This window comes from Papio anubis, chromosome 4 (genome assembly GCF_008728515.1).
Source record: "Papio anubis isolate 15944 chromosome 4, Panubis1.0, whole genome shotgun sequence".
Taxonomy (NCBI): domain Eukaryota; kingdom Metazoa; phylum Chordata; class Mammalia; order Primates; family Cercopithecidae; genus Papio; species Papio anubis.
In genome coordinates this window covers 23,388,408-23,411,952 of record NC_044979.1, presented here as the reverse complement: position 1 = coordinate 23,411,952, position 23,545 = coordinate 23,388,408, and the positions used below count along the sequence as shown (strand labels likewise).

The following is a 23,545-nucleotide window of genomic DNA, read 5'->3' as shown; positions in this document are numbered from 1 at the left end:
AAGAGGAGAGAGAAGTTCTCCTTTCTCCTTAAATCTATGTTAGTCACTGAAGAAGAAGAAGAAGATAGTAATATATTAAAAGCTGGTGAATGCAATTGTCCACAAAACTTTTTAATAAGTAGGTGAAGGCCAATTTGTGTCTAGCCACAAATGTACATAAACAAATGAAGGCTTACTGGCAACTGTTAATTTTTCAGAAATAAAAAGCTAAAAAAAAAAAAAAAAACAAGACAAAACAAAGGAAAAAGGGGTAAAGTCACAATGCAATGTAAGTCATTACCTTCAAACAAATCCATACAATTATGGCCAAGCACTTGCGTATGGGTAAAGAGCTGGAGAGAATGAAAGACGTCAGCAGAACTGTGTACTCTCTGGACAATGACACTTGCACAAAGAGAAGCTCGCACCCTTCTGGAAGCTTCTACTACTGTGACTCCACCTTACACATCTTTGTAACCTTAGCACCCAGCACCACACCTCACATAAGCTGGGCACTCATTCATGACTGGCTAAATAGACAAATGGATGGACTGATGGACAGATGAAGTAACTGTTAATTGAAAGTTTTATTTCATTTTAAGTGCAACCCTCAAAATAGTCTTTAACCGCTGGCTTCAAATAATAGAACATCCCAATAGTCTAAAGTATATTCTGTCATAATCTACCTGACTCCTACAGTTCAAGAGAGACATGGTAACCTCTGTCTTATCATTTGACCTTCTCACTCTGGAGATAGACATAAGTTGATACCCATTAATTTCCAGTGGACTGAGTAGGTCAGGAGGGATTCCAGAGCCTCACAGAGCTTACCAGGATGGCAGCCATCCAGACGGAGCAGGAAACAAGTTCCAGTAATTTGTTCTCACCTGAAGCTAAACAAAGTTACCCAGAAAACAGGCCCTCATACCACAGAAATCCCAGAAAGAAAGACAGGCTTTCCCCTTCCTGTCAAGATCCTTGGGAAAAACCTTCAGGGCAGTGGTTGTGACCACTTACTTCTCAGTAACTGGGAGGTAATTTGACATTAATAAGAGTCACAAACACAGAAGTTTGTGGATGCTTTGCTTGCCTTACATTACAGCCGATTAAAGATTATCTCTATAATGAGGTAATTTCCACGGCTCACCAAGTGGGTGTAAAAGGAGCAGAATTATCGCTGACGGGAAGGATGGAGTACAAACTACAGGCTGTGTGAGCCAAGCAGCAGCCCAGGCAAGCCTGCTATGGATGTGACTTCCCTGGCTATTGTAATTAGAGATCCTAGAAGGGCTTGGGAAGTGTAGTTTTGCAGTTATTACCACAAAAAAAAAAAAAAAAAATTGCCTCCAGACTCATATTGAAAGCCTGGAGAGTATTTGCCAGGCTTTCAATATAAAAGCAATCTATTTTGCATTTATTTTGCCATCTATTTTACAAGAATAATGCTATGAACGTTTCAGTAATAATGAAAACAGGTACAGCAACCAATTACAAGCAGACAAAATGCTGATGTGAGCAAAATTTACAACGCTCTCTATAAATTATATTTAAGATAGGAAAGTCTAATCATTTTTACAATATTGCTAATTTAACAATAAAATACAGCCTATTTTTTGTGTGTGTGCTTATTCTTTAACAGTACAAAAAAAAGAAGGGCTCTGGTGTGGTAGTAGCAAGGAAAAAAGATGACATGTTTAATCTACACTAATAAAGCAATGTGGCTTATTTAAAAACCAGTGCCATTGTGTACTGAGTTCAAAGCAGTATATCATCAAAATGGCAGGAAGTGATCCTTCCATGCCGTGCATTTAGTATCTGTGAGAGAGCATCTGGAATCGTACACTCAAATTTGGGCATTAATTGTAATAGTGGGATTGAAACATTAGAATGTCCCCCCAGAGCAGGGGGCCCAGGATGTGAGGGGAAATCATGCCATAGGGACAAACAGTTGAGGTGGGAGTTGAAGGGAGGATGAACAAGAGTGCTTAGCATGGAAAACATAGGAAGAATCATTCTATACAATAAGCCTTATTATTCTATGTAGCTCCAAAGGGCTAAGCTAAGATCCGTGAGGAAAAGTCATAAAGAAGTTTCTTCTAATAGCTTTCTAACATGCATATGTTCCTGCTTTGACAAGCAGTGAGCACTGCATCTTAGGAGGCAATCAATCCAGACAGTGTACTCCTATACTCAGCAGAAGGTGGGCCAGATGACCTTCGAGCTTCCCTCTAACTCTAAAATTCTGTGATTTTCTTGAACCTCAAATCTACTAGTTATTTTTAGAAGTGAAACATTAATGCTGAATCTGACTCATCTACCACTAATAAAAAACAAGTGACCTGACTATTGGGTTTTTTAGATTAGAGATATCTTTCATCTTCACTGAAGAACTACAAACTGCTCTGTTAACATACCACACAGTGACCCAATCTTTGTTCCATTATATTTTAGAGGAAAGGTAAGGCATGTTTTACTGCAAATCACACATTCTTATCCCCATTGCTTAGCTGTAAACTGCACAAGTAATTTCCAATCTCATTTCAACCTCACCATGTGACACACAGTTCCAAACCACATACAGTATGGCCACAGCTTACTCCCACAGAAGCTGTCTCTATGTTTTCTTTCCAGTTAATGAAATTGAATTTCATAATTCCAAGCTCATTTCAAAGGACTCAACATTCCACATGTCACTTATTAAACTTACAAAATGTTGCACAGTGAGAGATCCAGAAAGCAAGCAGTACAGCTTACTCGGCCACATTCCACAGAACTGGAATTCTAACTTTAAGATTTGAATTTCAGAAAAATATTCATAGGAGTAACCATGATTGAGTTTTAACTGCCTGAACCCTCATGGCTGCTAAGATTATAGTTTTTTTTGCATTAATGGCACTTTAGGTCCCAGAACTAACATAGGCCAGGGCCTGCAGGAATATAACTTCTACTACCAACGTTTACTGAGTGCTGACCTTCTGCCAAGCACTCTTCTTCTAGCCACTCAATTCATCCTTCCCTGGGGAGTAAATACTATTATTATCATCCCAAGCAAACTGGGGTGAGTTTAAGCAATCTGAGCACCAATGAAAAACGAGGAGCCAGAGCTAAACGTAAAGTTGCCTGGCCCCAAAGCCCATGCTCTTTCTGATCCAGTGTCCTGCTCAGTGTCTCCAGCTCAACAATACCCAGCCCAAGTGCTGTATTCCAATGGCAGCCTGAGGCAGACCCCTACCTCCCTGGGTACAGCAAGCAGCCCCAAACTGCTGTGCCACTTGCAACTGGTCTCAAGCCGAGGCTGGTAAGAGAAGAAGCCACAGACTATGACTGCAACTAATAATGCACTCAAAGAGAAAGTGTCCCTACACAAGCAATAAACAGTCTGCAGGCATTTCTGAAAGCAATGAATTCTGACAACGTCTGCTAGTTAAACTAGTCAGTAGGACCCTTGGCTGTTTGGGACGTAAGCTGATATAAAAAAAAAAAATCCACTTGCAGTTTTCCATAAAAGTAAGAAATAGTGAAAATCCTTTGCAGAATCAGCAAATACCAACTTGTAGGCAAAATGCATGGATTCAGAGGTAATTCTTGATTTACTCTTTAGCCAAACACTATTTTTGTATCACCAAAAATTCAAAATTCTAATTGCCTGAACCCACACTTGAGCCACCAAAACATAGTCATAAGCCCTCATGAGTTCATAGGAAATTTATGAGAAAAGAGGGAGACTCTTCAAAGCCTGCTTCCTGTCATCAGATCTACTACTTCACCCAGGAAGCATCACAGACTTCAGAGAACTGGCACAGGAGTGCAGGCAGGGGAAGGCAATCCCTTGGGTCAGGAGACCGGGGTGTGAGGTCTGGCACTGCCTTGATCAGTGCACAAGCATCTACCTAGCATCTCAAACACCACAGTGCCTGCAGTCTAGCCACAGGTGAAGATGGAGTGGGGAGCCAGAACGCATGCGGTGGATTTTCCTCCTTCTCCTCCCAGTTCCTCCACTACAGTCTTATCTAGATTCTCATCCTGCAGAACCATCACTTTCTGAGAGGAAAGGCAGGGAAGGGGAAAGAAAGGTAATGAGATGCCAATTTAGAATCTCATCAACATGCCCAAGAAATCAGTCCTAAAGGGAGGGCAAATAAGTCTACACTTGACCAGGAGGTCTGGAAGCACAGGCAGTCGTCAGGGGCTTCTTGGCCACAGTTAGAGAGGCAGGACTTGTGCTTACCTGACCACCGAAGGACTCTTTCTTGGCCGAGCTCTGAGCTTGAGGAGGGCCCTGGGCAGGTGACAACCTTGAGGGGCTCTTCTTACTCTGAGGCAGCAGCGAGGACAGGAAGCCCACGCGAGGTGACTGGGAGAGGGAGGCATTCCTTTGGCTGCACACCATGGCACTGGTCAGCAAACACACCACAGGGTCAGAGGGCTGAAACGGGATGTGGAAAACCAAGAACATAGACCTCCCGGGCTATGGATGATATTAAGTGACCAGGCCTGGGTCAGGTCCAGGAGGCTGGGCTTTAAGGTGGTATTATCCTTGGTATCATTTTTTTGTACAAAGGGAGCCAGCAGCTTATCTGTTACAAGGGTGAAGTCTGCGGCTCTGCTTTGAGGGTCACAGTAAACTCAGAGCTGTCTTGTCCGATAGCCACTGGTCACGTGTGCTACTGAGCACATGAAAAGTGGTTAGTCCAAATCAAGATGTGCTAGAGATGTAAAATTCACACTGGAATTCAAAGACTTGGCATGAAAAGAAGTATAACATAGCTCATTAACATTTTGTTTATATCCATTACATATTGAAATGATGTTTTGAATATACTAGGCCAAATAAATCACTAAAATTCATCTTGTTTTTTTTTTTTTTTTTTTTTTTTTTTTTTTTTTTTTTTTAACATAGCTACTAAAAAAGTTAAATTACATATTTGGCTCGCATTTTATTTCCATCTGAAAGCACTGGCTCCACCACCAGAGCTATGTCATCTGGTGCAGTACTTGGTTATGTGGAGGTCTGGAATCCGGCTGCCTGGGTTTGCATCATGACTCACCAATCACTATCTTCCTCACCTGTGTGTACCTCTGTTTCTTCAACCACTACTATTATTATCACCAGCTGGGGCTTCTGCTTTAACTGGCTGTTTCTGAAGGTCAAATACCTCTCTCTAATCTGCCTTCCTCTTTAAACCATCAGAGAGGTGCATGCTTCTACTGAGGAATGCATCCAACCTGTGGTTATCCATCTTTCTATACATGAGATGCTCCTTCCAATGCACAAAACCTTCCCAAGACTTTACCACAGTGGTTGTGTTTTTATTTATCCAGGCTACACATATCTGGATGTAGAGTTGGCAGAGCTGTGCAGTTCCCCAGCTCTAGGCAGAGCCACAGGCTTGGAGGCTCAGAACTCCTAGAGGACTTTTGAGGCCATGGGGACCTTACTCATAAAGCTCTGAAGCAAGGCTGGACGTGGTGGCTCATGCCTGTAATCCCAGCACTTTGGGAGGCCAAGGCAGGTGGATCACTTGAGGTCAGGAGTTTGAGACCAGCCTGGCCAATATGATGAAATCCCATCTCTACCAAAAATACAACAAAAATTAGCCAGGCATGGTGGCATGCACTTGTAATCCCAGCTGCTTGGGAGGTGAGGCAGAAGAGTCTCTCGAACCCAGGAGGCAGAGGTTGCTTTGAGCCAATATTGTGCCATGGCACTCTAGCCTGGGCGACAGAACGAGACTCCATCTCTAAAAATAAAAATAAAGCTCTCAAGCAAGAGCAGTGTGTGCCAGGAGGCTCTTCCGCAATTCTCCTTCAGCAGGCACAGAAGGCTACAGGCAAGGCAAGAGCAGAGGGAATGGTGGGGCTGAGAGCACAGAGGGCAAAGAAAAGGAGAGGGCCGTCACACACACTCACAGTTCTGAGTCGCCCAGGCGGTCCATGTTGGAGACATAAGGAGGCAATTTGTGTTGGACCAAGGCCTCTTCCTCTTCTGACTGTTGCTCCTCTTTCTTTAGTCGGTGGATTTCAGCTTGCAATGCAAAAAGCTACACAGGGGTAGGGCTGAGTTAGCCAATGATCTCACCTAACCTTCCCTCTGCGGAGGAAGATATCTAGACACATTGCATCCAAGCCCACTGGTCTGAGTGCCACCCGCCTCAGCATCAAGGGGCCTGTCTCACTCTGCTCACTGCAGACTGGGAAAAGTGACTGCTGTCACTGAACAACAATGAGGTGAGAAAACCAAAAACCATTAGAAATCCAAAACCCATTTTCTTTTTAATCATTTGACTTGTTTCCTCCTAGACTCACTGAGAAAAATAGCTCCACCCATCCTGCTCTGCTCTTTGGAATGGAAAAATTTAATGAATTACAGCGTTTTTAACCTTTTGCCTGAAGAAAATTACATATACACGCACCTCAAAACCCAAGAATCTTAAACCCCATAACCTAAACAGCCTATAATCTTCCTTTTCCTAACAATATCACCTATAGAGATCTTAATTTCAGGAAAGAGAAATGTTCCTCAGGCAAAATGTACAGGCAAATGTGGGTCCCCTGGCTCTACTGTTTTATCAAACTAGAGAAGCATATAGCTGAGTAGGAACAACTAAATTATATCCGGGTTGTAAACTATATATCTATGTGTGTGTGTGTATATATAGTTTACATATATCATTTACATATATACTATACATATAGTTTACATATGTGTATATATACATACACATATATAGCTATATGTGGAAAGATGAAACAGACATACAAAAACAGGTTAGTTATAAGGTGGCATGGATGCATATAGTCTTTTTCTCCTTAAAAGTTAATTACTGTTACTATATTGTTCATGCTATATATCTGACTTAAAATATGAATCTCACCTCTGGTTTTGAGAGACTGTTACTCTCCAAATTCCCAATACTGACTTTCTGGTAACTCATTTCCATCTGAGAAATTAGGTAGTGGCAGTGAAAAGCTGATTAATATAGTCTTCCACTGCCACTACCTAATTTTACACACAAAAAGCAGAAATACTTCCCCAGGAACAAGCCTATTCAGAACAAACCTTCTGACGCAGAACTTCATTTTCTTCTTGAATCTGGTTAGTCCTCTGACACTCCGCATCAAAGTTCAGGATCACAGGGACTGGTGCACAAAGTTAAAGAATAAGCCAGCCCGTGAAATGTTTAAAACTCCTTCCCAAACCCTTGACACATCAGTAAAACCCATGAGACACAGGGACACAGAGAACAGAGTACAGGAGCGGTGCCGTGGGCTCTTGTGGGCTTCATGAAATAGTCGCTCCCTTGTCTCCAACACGTTCTCTAGGTCTGGCCTCATTTCATTCGGACAGACTCACAGACACACGACCATCTGCCTGGCCGGCCCACAGAGGGGACATAAATCCAAACCTAAGCGTTTTCTCTCAAACACCAGCAGCAAACAGCTAGTATCCAGTGAACTTCACAGCCAGTCTGAGCTTTAGGGAGGTCAGTACATTCAGCTAAAAGCAGCCCTGGAGGCCAGTGGCTCCACAAGAATACAGCCAGTGAGGCAGAAAAGACCAGTCACTTGGCTTCGCCTCCCAGGTTGAGCCTCTCCCTGGCAAAGGTTTGGACTGAGAAGAGAAAGCTTTCTGCAGATGGCATGGCCGCCCCAAGAACAACCACAATCTAGCTTGCGATACTAGTCCTTCTCCACTGCCTCAGGTAGCCTCAGTTAGGAGGAGCACAGAGCAGACAGGGCCTCAGAACTGGAAAGAGGACTGGAGCCCATATGTGTGTAACCTAGTTTGAGGACCACTGAAAAGACTTTGAGTGACAGTTTCGATTTCACTGGAGGGCCCACGAGACTAACTGGAGAGCCCTCAGGATGAAGGGAGGGAGCAAGGGGGAGGAAACAAAGCAGCTCTGGCAAGGGTGGAATTCACACTCATCTGCGGCACAGAAAGGGTGAAGGCAGGAAAGGTGCGCTTCCCACCTCCACCACAAAGGGTTCCTCCCAGAGGCCAAAATGCCCGCCCATGGGTGGGCCTCTAAACACCCAAATTTATCAGTGCCTCACCAGCCAGCCCCATTCAAGCCAGACTCTCTTCTACTCCTCTAAATTTGCAGCCTAGAGAGTATGAACGATGGCCTCGGGAGCTCTGGCTTGTACGTTTGGTAGGCCATAAATTATTTACCTGCATTCTCATTCATTCCCCCTCGCAAATATCCGCATATATATTCTTAAAGCTACTGTGTTTTCTGGCAACTTGAGGAACACTGAAGTTACTATTAGAGACAGTAACTCAAACACTAACGCAGGCAAAAGTTCCAACCCAAGAAGTCTTCTCATCTGTGCCTAATCCCAGCAAAGGTATATCCCTTGGAACATGTTTCATGCACAGAGAGGATACTCTCAAGGCTGCCCAGTTTCTCCAAGCAGCAGCTGCCTTCCAACCCCAGTGCCTGCTGACAAAGTCGGTGCTAGCACTCCACTGCTACCACTGTCCCTGCCCACACGTCAGCTAATACTTCAGCAGCACAGTGTCAGAACTAAGATTCATGATTCCCTGGCTTACTGACAAAAACAACCACAATTTGTCCAGTCCCCTCATATGACCCATGAAAATGGTCCCCGGGCATTTTTGTAGAAGAAATGCCTGTATGGAGAGCAGGGCTATTGATCCCGAGGTCTAGGGGCCTCAGGCTGGGTCCTCAGCCCCAGGCAACTGAAAGGATATGCATGCACTGAAACAGGACGCTCAGGAAGTTGTGCAGGGACACAATGAAGGTGTCGGCCCACTGTCGAGAAAAGTAGGTAGCAAAGGTGGGGTTGGTGTCCGGAGATGGCAGGAAGGGCAAGACAAACCAATCCTTCCACTCAGCTTGGTTCTGGAGCTCTGTGGCCTGCTTCGCAAAGAACTCCTGAGCCTTGTCATTTCTGTTTGTCTGCCAAGACACAAAGAGGTAGCAAGGAGGGAGAAGAGACGGAAATCCAGAGGTAAGACTCTTCATCACCGTGCAGCAGACAACCTTTGGCTATCAGCCTGCCAGGTAAGTGGCAAAATAAAATTCCATAATATAAAGGAAATCATCACTCTTTTCTCAAGGAACTTGTCATTTCAAAGCTGGTTTAAACTGAAGTTCTAATGATAAATCCCATCCTAAAAATTAATCCCTAGCTGATGTTCAAATAACTAAGTGACTCATTCCTCCAGGTCAGCTATCATCTTTATTACTCAAACTTTAACCCAGCTACTTATATTCTTTAAAATACCACCTTTGTTTTAAGCTTACGTGCTTAGAAAAAAAAAGGAAATAGGAATGGGGAAGACAAGTCAGATGATCTACAGATGACGACAAGGAAAAAAAAGAAGGAAAACAGCCAAAAATAATTGCACTGTAACTGCTGCACTCCTTCCCATAGTCACATACAGAGTCCTCTCTAGGAACTGGAAGAAAATCTATTTCAGGATCAAAGAGCTCCTTCCACCAAGGGAAACAGAACCCCTGATCAACAGGTACCTGGATTGTGTAGACAAGATAAAAGCGAAACAGGCTGGTTTTCAGCTTGTGGATGGTGGGTCTGTATATATCCTCCAAGCGGCTGAAGAGTCGACGCTCCAAGTAGCTCCAATAATCCCGAAGGGCAGCCAAGTCATACACCTGCATTAACTGCTGCAGCTGGTCCACAATCTTATCCACCTGGTGAGAAACATGGATGGAGAAGATGGTAAGGGACGGAAGGGAATTCTCCCCTCCATGGATAAAGTTTTTTCCTCTTGTCATGGCTTCTGGGTGTAAAAAAAAATTCGTAAGTTAACAATCTATAACATTTTCAAAACATACTAATGCAACGGTTTTTCAGTAGTTTTCTGAGTTAGAGAAGTGGTTTGACCCTCTAGCAAGCACAGAAATTTCAGGTGTAAAAGGGCTCTGGCCCAGAACGTAAGAGATCTGGCTCGAGATCTTGGATCTGCCTCTGACTTATTTGATCAATTTGGCAGTGCCAGACCAGGCACCGTGGCTCACACCTGTAATCCCTGCATTTTGGGAGGCCGAGGCGGGTGGATCACCTGAGGTCAGGAGTTCGAGACCAACCTTGCCAACATGGTGAAACTCCGACTCTACTAAAAATACAAAAATTAGCCGGGTGTTGTGGCGTGCACCTGTAATCCCAGCTACTCAAGAGGCTGAGGCAGGAGAATCGCTTGAACCTAGGAGGCAGATGTTGCAGTGAGCCAAGATCGTGCCACTGCACTCCAGCCTAAGTGACAGAGTGAGACTCTGTCTCAAAAAAAAAAAAAAAAAACAAAAACGGCATTGTTGCTTAACTGTAGTCTCAGTTACCTCACATTTTTTAAAAAGGGGGTGGGGTGGAAAGAAGAGAGTATGAGAGGATCTCCACAATTCCTGGATACCAAGGATCATAAGGAGGTGCACGGACTGACTCCTTCAAGTCATCAGAGTTCCACCGAAGCCGTGGTAGCTGCTCAGAGTGTCAGCCAAGGAAGTCACCTCCTTGTGAGGAGCAATTACAGCAGAGTACAGAATCTGGAAAAAGGTTTAGATATCAATACCAATCCAACGCCCCTAGCTTGTAGATCAGGCCACTGAGGCCCAGAGGGGTGGAATGATTTGCTTTTGCCACTAAGTAGCCACTAACCTTGGCCAGGCAGGAAACCAGATCTCCTAACTCCCCTCCAGTGTTCTTGCTGTTAGCTCACTGCCTCTCATTGAAGTCAGTACATACAAACATACAAATCACACACAGATACATTCCAAGAACCTCGCAATGCAAAATCATTTTAGAGTAGGGGAAGTTTGGGTTTATCTAATGTGCCATGAGGTCTTCCACAACTACAGAAGCAAAACTGCCAAGGAGTCCCTGACGAGGCCATTTTAAACAAACACCGCAGGTACTTGAACACAGCTAACGTTTTGAACTGCAGACTTCCTTGCTTCCACTGCCATTGGAAGCCAACACGAATATCTGTTGCCAAAACGCAACCATCTACCTAACCTCGGCTCCTAAAACCTCATCGCCATCCTGGCCAAGGAGGCTGGAGTGGAGACAGAACCCTGGACCAGAAGCCGGGACATCGGGGCTCCAGCTTCGGCGACGCTCCTGACTCGGGGGGCGGCTTCAGGCAGGTCCCGTCCGTCTGAGGGCCTCAGTTCCTCATCCGTCAAGCTGGGGTCGGACGCGCTGAGGTCTCCCGCGCCCCGGCGCGAGTGACAGCGCCGCTCCCGCCCCGGAGGCAGTGCTGGGGGAAGCCCGCTCCCCGGCTCCCTCGGGCCGCCTCTGCCCGCGCCGCTCCCGCCGGCCCTCACCCGGAACCCCTTCTCCTTGTCCGCCTTGATCTCGGCGTCCAGCTGCCGCAGTGTGTGCGTGAACCCGCGGAAGAGCAGGTACTCGCGGACCAGCTCGTCAGTGCGCTCCACGGCCTCCGCCATCGCAGCGCCACGGTCTTTAGGGGTGCAGCGGCGAGGGACGGAGCGACGGAGGGGCGGGGCCTGGGAGGGATGGGGCGGGGCCGGGCGCGGGCGCCGAGTACGTCACGACGAGACAGGCCTACCAGTCCGCGCGCACCGGGCGCCTCAGCCTGAGGCCCCGCCCCTCTGCTGGCGCCCCGCCCCCGGCTCGCCCGAGGCCCCGCCCCTGAGCCAGTCCCACCCCGCCTGGCCGCTCCGGTCATCCTCACCCCGCCGGAGGGGTGGCGAGGGGAGGTCCTGGCGGAGCTGGCGGCGGCTTTGTCTGAATTACTCAAAGTGGCGGCTGCCACCCAAGTCAAGCAAGACTGGACCTTAAGAACATCCCAGGTAGTCACGAGGCGGGCAGGGGGTGCGGCGCCCTGTTGGTTGGCGTTACATCGCAGAGTTCACGGTCCCCTGCCCTACTCGTACAGGGAGGAAGCTGGAGCCCTTAGAGCAGAGTGACCTGCGTGAAGCCACAACCACACATATCCTCAGGGAGCGCTAACTCCCCCAAAGCCCTGCTTTCATTAGTAAGACGAATTGGCTACACAGCAAGATAACCAAGATGCACTGCTAGGATAGGCAAATTTCATAGGAGTGTATGTACGCTATAGTCCTGGTTTCTTGTGGGGAAAAAAAAAAAAAGGGTATGTGTGTGTATATTTTTAAAATTCAGTAGGATTCTACACCAAGTTCCTATGCAGTCGGATCTCTGCATCCTCGGGTTCCGCATTCGCTGATTCAGCCAACGAGGATTGAAAATATTTTTTCCAAAGTTTCAAAAATAAAAAATATCCGGGCGCAGTGGCTCACGGGCGCAGTGGCTCACGCCTGTAATCACAGCACTTTGGGAGGCCGAGGCGGGCGGATCACCTGAGGTCGGGAGTTCGAGACCAGCCTGACCAACATGGAGAAACCCTGTCTCCACTGAAAATACAAGATTAGCTGGGCGTGGTGGCGCATGCCGGTAATCCCAACTACTCAGGAGGCTGAAGCAGGAGAATCGTTTGAACCCAGAAGGCGGAGGTTGCAGTGAGCCAAAATCGCGCCATTGCACACCAGCCTGGGCAACAAGAGCGAAACTCTGTCTCAAAAAATAAATAAATAAATTAGCCGGACATGGTGGTGCAGCCTGTGGTCCCAGCTACTTGGGAGCCTGAGGCAGGAGGATCACTTGAGCCCAGGAGGTCAAGGCTGCAGTGAGCTGAGATTGCACCACTGCACTCCAGCCTGGGTGACAGAGCAGGACACCGTCTCAGTTTAAAAAAAAAAAATGCCATTTTTAAAAACAGAAATTAAATATAGCTTAACAACAACTTACATAACATGTACAATGTATTCAGTATTATAAGCAATGTAGAGATTAATTAAAGTATACAGGAGGAAGTGTATAGGTTAGATGCAAATGCTAGGCCTTTTTACATCAGGGCATCCATGGATTTTGGTCTTCTAGGAAGGGCCCTAAAACCAAACGCCTGCAGATACCAAGGGACAATTGGAGTGGTTTTATCTGAGAGGTGAGACTATGAAGGACTTCTTGTTTTTAACTTTCTTTCTATTGTTGAAGTTTTTACAAAGTGTACGTATTTTTGTAAGTAGGAAAATAGCCAATATCTTTGAGCCTTGCTTTCTTCATCTGCAAAATGGTGACAATAGGCCAGGCGCGGTGGCTCATGCCTGTAATCCCAGCACTTTGGGAGGCCGAGGCGGGCGGATCACGAGGTCAGGAAATCGAGACCATCCTGGCTAACACGATGAAACCCCGTCTCTACTAAAAATACAAAAAATTAGCCAGGCATGGTAGCGGGTGCCTGTACTCCCAGCTACTCGGGAGGCTGAGGCAGGAGAATGGCATGAACCCAGGAGGCAGAGCTTGCAGTGAGCCGAGATCGCGCCACTGCACTCCAGCCTGGGCAACAAAGCAAGACTCTGTCTCAAAAAAAAAAAAAAAAAAGGTGACAATAACACCCACCTTGCACAGTAGTAATGAAGATTTAATAAGACAGTGTATGTAAAACGCTTAGCACAGTGAATGGCCTATTGGTAAAATGCAGTAAGTGTTCCCTTCTCCTTCCCTCGAATGCTGTGACTTTTCATGTTTGTCAAAATACAACTCAGAATCATTGCTGCCCCTCTGCTCAGACCCTCCAATCCTACTCTATGGAAATTCAGCTCCAAAAGGGCTCTGATCTGCACTAGAGAAAGCCAAAAAGATAGCACAGAGCAAGCCCCAGCAGGACAAGACAGACCTTGTTCTGTCCTCTTTGTTTGCCCTACCTGTCTCCACAAGTGTACCCTCCAGGCAGCTAACCTTGCCTCGAGGGCAGGAAAGGAGAGTCACGACTGTGACTACTGGGAGACCAACTCCTACTTTGAGATCTCAGATTATCAAAGTGAACTTGGAAAATTTGGATGAGTTGCAACCACCAAAGCTTCCACCTACAGGAAAGTTGTGAATTAGATTTCCCTAAGGGCACCTGAAGTCTGCAACCGTAGATCTCACCTCCTCCACCTCCATCTACCCTGACACCTCCCAGACCAGAGCCTGTAAAACCAGCTAAGATCAGTTTTCTGATCAATGAAAGGCAGCTCCTCAGAGCTTAAGCACAAGCCCTCTGTTCTACCGGAATGTCTTCTCCAAAATACCCATATGGATAGCTGCCTTTCCTCCTTCACGTGTTTCCTCAAATGTCACTGTCTTAGTCTTTTTGGGCTGCAATTTTTTTTTTTTTTTTTTTTTTTTTTTTTGGAAATGCCATGAATTGGGTGGCTTATAAGCAACAGAAACTTATTTCTCATAGTTCTGGAGGGTGGAAAGTCCAAAATCAAGGCACCAGCAGTTCATTGTCTGGTGGATGCCCACTGTCTGGTTCATAGATAGTGCCAAGTTACATGCTCAGTAGAGAGCATCCATCGCCATAGCCTTTGATAGATAAATCTTTTCTGACTGTAGTCAGTTCCATAAAAAGTTATAAGCACCTCTGAAAACTGGAAATGGCCCACCATGATCCATCCAGTAATTCACAGGTTTCCTATTGATAGCCCTCATGCTTGTTGTAGGAGGTAGCCTGTGTATATGTTGTTTCGCTCACTGAAAATCAGTAACACACAAGTTAAACCAGATACCCTTTTTCACTTCTCAAGTTAGTAATTTTTAAAATTTATTGCCCGCTGTTGGTGAACATAAAATGAAAGGGGCATTGTCATTAAGCTTCAGAAGAAGCTACTTTTCTAGGAGTCAATTTATCAAAACTTCCAAAATGTTTCTACTCTTTAGCCCAGTGATCTCACTTAATTTCTTTAATTTCCCTTACAGAAATAATTTTAAAAATAAGCTGAAAAGAAAAAAAAGGCTGGGCACAGTGGCTCACACCTGTAATCCTAGCACTTTGGGAGGCCCAGATGGGAGAATCACTTGAGGCCAGAAGTTATGACCAGCCTGAGCAACATAGGGAGACCCCTTCTCTATGTTTTTAAAAAAGTAAATAAATTAATGTAAACATTAAAAATAAGATTTATGCAGAATGTTTTTTTTATAAGACTGCAACGTATCTTTAATAATGGAAGTTATTTACAACAGTGAAAGGTATAAGTATTTAGAGGCTATAGTGAGATACCCTCCAAGATCTTGGGAATGAAGAAATGGTACTTTCCACTGAGAGTTAAACTACAAAATCAACCTAAGATGGTGTAGAATCCAAGGATGCAAAATCAGTGGAGAGAGAAAAGATACTAGGCTCACTGGCTTTGGTTGAGGGCATTCACTTCCAAAATAAATATTATGTGAGTCGGAAGAGGTTTTAACACAGGCACACAGAAACCAGAGTGCGCCATGGGCAGGGCCCACGCTCATGTGCAACACAGCCGGCACTCGTCCTGTGTTCTGACCTATGGCAAGGCCATCCCCAAGATGAGAAGGTGGCACTAGACCATCCCAAAATTGGGCCCAAGAGGCATCCCACTCCCGTTTTCCTGGTACAAAGCTCACAGAAAGACCATTTGTGTCCTCCAGCACTTGACTACATGGAAACATAGCATTCCAGTGTCTTCCTCCTGGTAAACTAAAAGGTAGTTTTTGATTACAATAGTCTTCCAACGTAGGTGGAAGGGATATCATTTATGCCAGTGCTACCACGAATAGTCCCTGTGTGGCAGTTATATGTCTCATTCAGAGATTTACAAAGTGACATCATGATATCTTCCTCAGGCCCCTGTGCAATGAGGTCAGCACAAATCAGCCTTTCAGAACTTAGTCACTCCTGGGGACTACAGGAACCAGTTCCAGCGGGTCTGTTCACACTAGTTCCACATGCAGGAGTCTTTTACTGATTTCTACAAGGAGAAAGAAATCTCAAACAACCAACATGTTCAACATTAGAGGAAATCTTATACATTATGCTACATCTATCCCATGTAATATTATGCAGTTGTTAAAATTTTTGTTTTTTATGAAAATTTAATTATTTGGAGAAATAGTTATGCTACAATGTGTTCAAAATTATGATTCATACTCTAGAAACCAATTTGGCAGTTTCTTACAAGATTAAGCATGCAAACACCATACAACCTAGTAATGACACTCAGGTATTTGTCCCAGAGAAATGAAAACTTAGATTTTTACATAAAAACCTGTACACAAAGGTTTATTCATAATAGCCAACACTGGAAACAACCCAGATGTCCTTCAACAGCATGACTCCATGTATAGAACGTTTTTGAAAAGCCAAAATGTAGAGATGGAAAATAGATTAGTGAAGGCTATGAAGAGGGATGGGCGCATGGGAAGGGGGTGAGGAAGGAAGGGGCATGATTTTTAAAATGGCAACACAAAGGATCCTTGTGGCACTTGAATTGTTCTGCATCTTGACTCTGGTTATGGATGCATAAGCCTAACATGATAAATTGTAGAGAACTAAATACACACACATGTACAAGTAAAACAGAATTTTGAATAAGATCAGTAAATGTCAGTATCCTGGTTATTATATTGTACAAGATGTTACTATTGGAGAAAACTGAGTAAAGTGTACAATGAGATCTCTCTGAATTATTTCTTTTTTCTTTTTTCCTTTTATTTTTAGTTGGCACGTAATAATTACACATATTTATGGGATACAGAGTGATATTTCTTTTCTTTATTTATTTTTTATTTTATTTTATTTTATTTTATTTTTGATATGGAGTCTCACTCTTGCCCAGGCTGGAGTGCAATGGCACAATCTCAGCTCATTGAACCTCTGCCTCCTGGGTTCAAGTGATTCTCCTACCTCAGCCTCCTGAGTAGCTGGGATTACAGGCATGAGCCACCATGCCCAGCTAATTTTTTTATTTTTAGTAGAGATAGGGTTTCACCATGCTGGCCAAGCTGGTCTCGAACTCCTGGCCTCAAGAGATCCACCTGCCTCGGCCTCCCAAAGTGCTGGGATTACAGACATGAGCCACCGCGTCCGGCCCAGAATGATATTTCAATACACATTTACAACATGTAATGATCAAATCAGGGTAATTAGCATATCCATCACCTCAAACATGTATCATTTCTTCACACTGTGAACCTTCAAAATCCTTTCTTTCTCTATATTATTTCTTATAACTGCTTATTAATGTGTAGTCTATAGTTACATCGGAATAACAAGTTTAATTTTAAAAAGTTGATACAGAAGTATAGGTGCAATACCATTGCTTTGCATATTCTTAATCATATGTACACACAAAAAATCTTAAGTATTGGCTCTAGGTAGTAGAGAAGTTGGATTTTATAAGAGATTTCTGAGTTTAGGCTTTTTAATATTTTTCAAATTCCTTACCATGAACATATATTCATTTTGTAATTTATAAATATAATGAATATAATCTTTAATCACAGCACGTTCATTTGTAATAACAACCATACCTTAGTGCTAACTCATACAAAGCTTTTATCAAGTAGCCCCCCAAAATTTTTATCAACTAGCCCCCCCAAAACTTTTATCAACTAGTCCCCCCAAACTTTTAGACATAAATTGCTGTGAAACTAAGAATTTCCAATCCTGTACTTCTACAATTAAATTTTTGGAACCAAATATAGGACCCCACAGCTGAACTCCAGTTACCAAGTTGTGTCATTTCTCTGGCTCCCAGAAATCATGTGCAAATTAAAGACTTTGGGCCAGAAGGGCCCTGAGCTTCTTTCACCCTTACAGTCCTCGGCCTCATGCTGCTACCAAGAACCTTCTGGGAACTTTGGTCTGTCTACTTAGAGATAATGAATTCTAAAGAGAGAAAATGAACCGCTTTCTCTCAGGTCTCAGACTATGATCATATCTCCTTGAGAAGCAGCTCAAATTAGTGTGAGAACCTGCCACTTGCATACCCTACCACCTTCCACCCCAGCAAAGTCCCCATTAGCTCAGGGTAACAAACCACTCATAATACTGCTAGATGGTCAGTGGTAGGAATTTGCAGGTTTATGGGCCTGTAAAATCATTCACTTTCACTGCTGAAATGATTCAAGTCTCCTAGGTTAAAAAGTAACACGGCCTTCACAAACATCAACTGGAGCACAGCATGGGAGAATTCCAACTCTGTTGCCACATTTCCTAAAAACCAAAACCATTTCTGCCTTCTGCAGTACCTGTGTGTTCTATGTCATGGTGCATGCTAGTATGAATTCTCCCTCTTCCAACACATCATTGTCATCCTCCTCAGGGCTTCCTCTTCATATCATTTTCCACTGTTTGTGAGGGGGTCACCCAGCACTTCTCTTAGGGAAACCTTCTATGTCTCCTTGTATCAGGAGGATCTGAGTCAATGATCACATCTGGTGGATTCCACTTTCCTGTGCAGATGGCATATAAGCTAGCTGTCCATCCTCGAAATTCCCAGTATCCACCCCAGATTGATGTGTGCTTGCGAGACACACACATCCACAATTGTCTTGTTGCCAGCCCAACAGGGTAAAGAAGGACTCCCTTTTGAGCCTTATCTGTGGGTCCCTTCCTTTGGCTGGCTTTGCCAGTACAGCAAAAATGCCTTCCTAAGATGGGCCTCTTCAACAAAGAACCCAAAGTCAAGTTTACCTGGTCTCTGTACTAGTTCACATACTTAGTTGCTAGTCCACACCAAGGTCCACTGAGCTTAAGCAGACATATTTATATTTATTTTACACAATAATCATATGTCTGTTGGATGTAATAATAAAATATTTGGACATATTTTGTGCATCACTTTTTATTCTGTTTTTCTGGTAATTCATTTGTGTTGCATTTTATAAAAGTTTCAGTCAATATAGATTAGAAATAAAAAATAATTTTTGAAAACTTGGTCCTTCAAGACATATGATTTGGAAATTGCCAGTCTGGGTGACTTGGAGGGAATTAGCCTATAGCACACACTTTGACAAACATTACTGTCCAGGTTCATATCACCATACTGCATCCCTGGCTCAAAAAGTCAACCTCTGTCTTGAAACTCACTCTAGACCAGTGATTTTCCCTCTGGTAGCATATTAAAATCACCAGAAAGCTTTTATTTTGTCTTTTCTTGTTGTTATTTTGTTTTTATGGTTGCTGGGTTTTTTTAGACAGGGTCTCTATTTGTTGCCAAGACTAGAGTGCAGTGGTACAAACACAGCCCACCGCAGCCTTAACCTCCTGGCTCAAGCGACCCACAGTCTCAGTCTCCCGAGTAGCTGAGACCACAAGTGTGTGCCACTAAGCCCAGCTATTTTTTTTATTTTTTGTAGAGACGGGGTCTCACCATGTTGCCCATGCTGGTCTTGAACTCCTTCCACCTCAGCCTCCCAAAGTGCCACGATTGCAGGCATGTGCCATGGCACCTGGCCAAGGGAGCTTTTAAAATACTGTTATAGAGGCCATACTCTAAATCAACTAAATCAGGATCTCTCAGGGTGGGAATTTTTAAAAGCTCCCCAAGTAGTTCAAAGGTACAGCTAGGATTAACAGTCCAAACCTTCTCAATTCATCATCTTGACCATTTGCCTGGCCCTGTGTTTTTTTGTTTTTGTTTGAGGAAATGTCTAGTCAATATCTCTCCTTCCAATAATACTTTAAATTCAAAATTAAAGCAACAAATGAGGACGAGAAAGCACTTCTAGTATAGCAAAGACCTCCATTAAACTGATAAGAACACTGTCAAAAATGCTCAAAATCAACTTTTGCAAAACTCCCAAAATTAATCAAAGGCATGCAACAATCTGAGGATTATTTATTCAGCTGCAGCTTGGTAAGAATGGCACACTTTTATCATTTTAATGCACCCTGTTCCCATCTCCCTCTCTGTAGCTCTGCAATAGCCTTGAAAACCAAGAAAATTACAGTAACAGTAGCTATGAAAAACAGCATCCAAAAATTCCCAAAAGGAAATAAAATGGGATTGGAATTCCCAAAAGCCTCATCTCCAGATAATTATCACTATTTGATTTTTGTGGCAGCTCCTTTAAAAGCTCCATTCTCAGGGCTTGTCTTTATTTGGCCTAAGGTTGGTCTGTATGAACAGTCTATGGGTAGGGAATTTGTCAGAGATAATCATTAGCAATTGTTTAACATCACAGCTGCCTGAGGCAGTGCTATCAGTTGAGGCTTACGAGAGACTGGCTAAAAAACCAAAAAAGAAAAGTGAAATTAGATCTCCATAGGGGACATCTGGACATTCATAAAGCTCCAAAATATTCCATGGGATTTAGAAGGCCACATACATGTGTGCATGCCCAGAAAATAAGAAGGCTCTTTTCTCCTACCTCTGGCTGACTTTGAGGCTCTGTGCAAGTGACAAGTGAAGACTGAGGCAGAATTGTAAAGTGAAAGAATGTTGAAGTCATGCCCTACACAAGTGGTTGCCTTGGCGAAGGCTGGGAGGCTTATTGGTTCAAGGTATTTAGGGACGTCTCTGTCCAATCACTAGATGACCACTAAGTTAACCAAGCTTAGGTGTCTGTGGCTATACATGACAAAGAATAAAGATTTTACATTGGGAGGCCGAGGTGGGTGGATCATGAGGTCTGGAGATCAAGACTCCTGGCTAATGCTGTGAAACCCCATCTCTACTAAAAATATAAAAAATTAGCCAGGTGCAGTGGTGGGTGCCTGTAGTCCCAGTTACTCAGGAGGCTGAGGCAGGAGAATGGTGTGAACCTGTGAGGTGGAGCTTGCAGTGAGCCAAGACTGTGCCACTGCACTCCAGCCTGGGCAACAGAGCAAGACTCTGTCTCAAAGAAAAAAAAAAAAAAAAAAAGATTTTACAAAGTTAGTCCAGGGAAGTCACTGGAATAATAGTAAGTGTGTTAGTTTGTTCTCACACTGCTAATAAAGACATACCAGAGACTGGGTAATGAATAAAGGAAAGAAGTTTAATTGACTCACAATTCCACATGGCTGGAGAGGCCTCACAATCATGACTGAAGGCAAATGAGGAGCAAAGTCAAATCTTACATGGCAGCAGAAAAGAGAGCTTGTGAAGGGTAACTCCCCTTTATAAAACCATCAGATCTCATGAGACTTATTCATTATCACAATAACAGCACGGGAAAAACCCAATCCCATGATTCAATTACTTCCCACCAGGTCCCTCCCATGACACATGGGAATTATTGGAGCTACAATTAAAGATGAGATTTGGGTGGGGATACAAACAAACCATATCAGTAAGCAAATAAAAAGCAACAATAAACCCCAAGGAAGGGGCAGAATCTGATTTTCAGAGGTGTCACATTATATTATATAAAATACCCATTTTTGGCCAGGTGCAATGGCTCATGCCTGTAATCCCAGTGCTTTGGGAGGCTGAGAAAAGAACTTATCGTATAGAAAGGAGACTCAGTAAGATTAACAATGAACTTATCAGCAGAAATAATGGAGTTCAGAAGGCAGTGAGATGACATAGTCAAAGGACTGAAAGTTAAAGGCTGTGAACTAATGATTCTATATCCAGCAAAACTATACTTCCAAGATAAAGGAAAAATATATACCCATATAAACAAAAATGGAGAGGATTTGTTGCTGGTAGACCTACCCTATAGGAAATACCAAAGAAAGTCCTTTAAACTGAAAAGAAAGGGCACTAGACAATAATTTGAATTCACACAAAGAAATAAGCGCCAGTAAAGGTAATTACATAGGTAAATACAAAAGACAGTAAAAATGTAGTTTGTAACTCTTTTCTTCTTATTAAAATCAGCTTATTGCATAAACCAATAATTATAGACCTATGTAATGGGCTCATAATGTATAAATATGTAATTTTTATGCCACTAGTAGCAAAAAGGGGTGGCAAAGAACAGACCTATAATGGAACAAAGTTTTTACATAGTATTTAAACTAAGTTAATATTATTGCAAAGTAGAGTGTTTTAAGTTAAGATGTTAATTGTAATCCCCAGGAAAACAAGTTAAAAATAATTTTAAAATATTTGATAAAGGAAACAAAGGAATTATAATGGTATAATACAAAATGTATATTTAACACACAAGAAAGCAGTAATGGAGACATAAAGAAACAAAAAAGACATAAGACAAACATAAACCAGATACTCAAATCACACATGTAAATCATACTTTCTCAGTAATAGTGTTAAATGGAAATAAACTCAGGATTCCAATCAAAAGGCAAAGATCAGTAAAATGAATAACTTTAAAAAACATGATCCAACTATATGCTGTCTACAAGAGACACGCTTTACATTCAGACATAAAGGAGTTGAAGATAAAAGGTTGCGGAGAAATAATGCCATACAAACATTAACCAAAGTAGAGGTGTAGTGGCTATACTAACAACACACACACACACACAAAGCCTGAAAATTGCTATTAGAGAAAAAAAGGACATTTTACAATGATAAAAGGGTCAACCCATAAGGAAGATATAACAATTATAAGCACACATGCATCAAAAATATATCAGGCAAAAACTGACCAAATAGAATGGAGAAACTGTCCATTCAAGAATTGTATAATTTAATAACAGACAGAACAAAGAGCCAAAAGATAAACATAGAAAATTGAAGAGCAGAACATCATAAACCAACTAGGCTTAGTGTATTTCTATAGAACACTCCACCCAGTGGGAGCAGAATATACAGTCTTCCCAAGTGCAGACAGAACATTAACCAGGATAGATCATGTATTAGGCCACAAAACAAGTTCCAATAAATTTTAAGAGAACTAAAACCATACAAAGTATTTCTTCTCTAACCACAAAGGAATAAAGCTAGAAATCAGTAACAGAAGGAAAACTGGTAAATTCACAAAATATGTGGAAATTAAACAAAACATTGATAAACAACCAATAAGTCAAAAAGTGGATTACAAGCAAACTTACAAAAAAACTTTCAGATGAATGCAAATAAAAAGACAGCATACCAAAACTTATGGGATACAGAGAAAGCAATGCACAGAGGAAATTTTATAGCTATAAATAACTATACTGAAAAAGAAGAAAGATCTAAAATTAATAACCTAACTTCACACTTTAAGGAACTAGAAAAGCAAGAGCAAACTAAACGCTAAACTAGAAGAAGGAAGAAAATAATAAAGATTAGAACAGAGATAAATGAAATAGATAATAGAAAAACAATAGAGAAAACCAATGAAACCAAAAGGCGTTTTTTTTTTTTTTTTAAAGATCAACAAAATTGACAAATCTTAGGTAGACTGATTATAAAATGGAGAGAGGTAAATGACTAAAATTAGAAAGTGGGGGCATTTCTACTAACCCTATAGAAAAAGGATTATAAGAGATACTATAAACAATTGTATAGTGAGAACTTAGATAACCACAATGATATAAATAAATTCCTAAAAACACAAATTACCAAAAGTGATTGAAGAAGAAATAAAAACTTTGAATAGACCTATAATAAGTAAAGAGATTGAATCAGCAATCGAAGCCAGGACCAGATGGCTTCACTAATGAATTCTACTAAATATTTTAAAAAGAATTAAAATCGGCCAGGCACGTGGCTTACGCCAGTAATCCCAACACTTTGGGAGGCCAAGGTGGGTGGATCACAAGCTCAGGAGATCGAGACCATCCTGGCTAACATGGTGAAACCCCGTCTCTTCTAAAAAATACAAAAAATTAGCCAGGCGTGGTGGTGGGCGCCTGTAGTCCCAGCTA

General features: G+C 42.8%; 1 protein-coding gene across 8 annotated transcripts in view; it reads right to left on the bottom strand.

The window, feature by feature from the left end:
• Positions 1 to 23,545, bottom strand: part of WDR91 (WD repeat domain 91) — a 133,105-nt gene that overhangs the window by 18,653 nt on the left and 90,907 nt on the right. For 3 of the 8 annotated variants that reach the window (XM_031665897.1, XM_009203908.4, XM_021936301.2), the window contains 5 exons: positions 9,483 to 9,662; positions 8,699 to 8,906; positions 7,040 to 7,122; positions 5,890 to 6,020; positions 4,208 to 4,373 (listed from right to left, as the gene is read on the bottom strand). In XM_031665897.1, coding sequence (XP_031521757.1) covers positions 4,208 to 4,373; positions 5,890 to 6,020; positions 7,040 to 7,122; positions 8,699 to 8,906; positions 9,483 to 9,629 — 735 coding nt within the window. In that variant the 5' untranslated portion in view covers positions 9,630 to 9,662. Of the gene's footprint in view, positions 1 to 4,207; positions 4,406 to 5,889; positions 6,021 to 7,039; positions 7,123 to 8,698; positions 8,907 to 9,482; positions 9,663 to 10,307; positions 10,951 to 10,975; positions 11,242 to 11,291; positions 11,476 to 23,545 lie in introns of those variants that run through there. The other 5 variants (XM_003896631.3, XM_031665898.1, XM_009203909.4 and 2 more) reach the window with 5 other exon arrangements.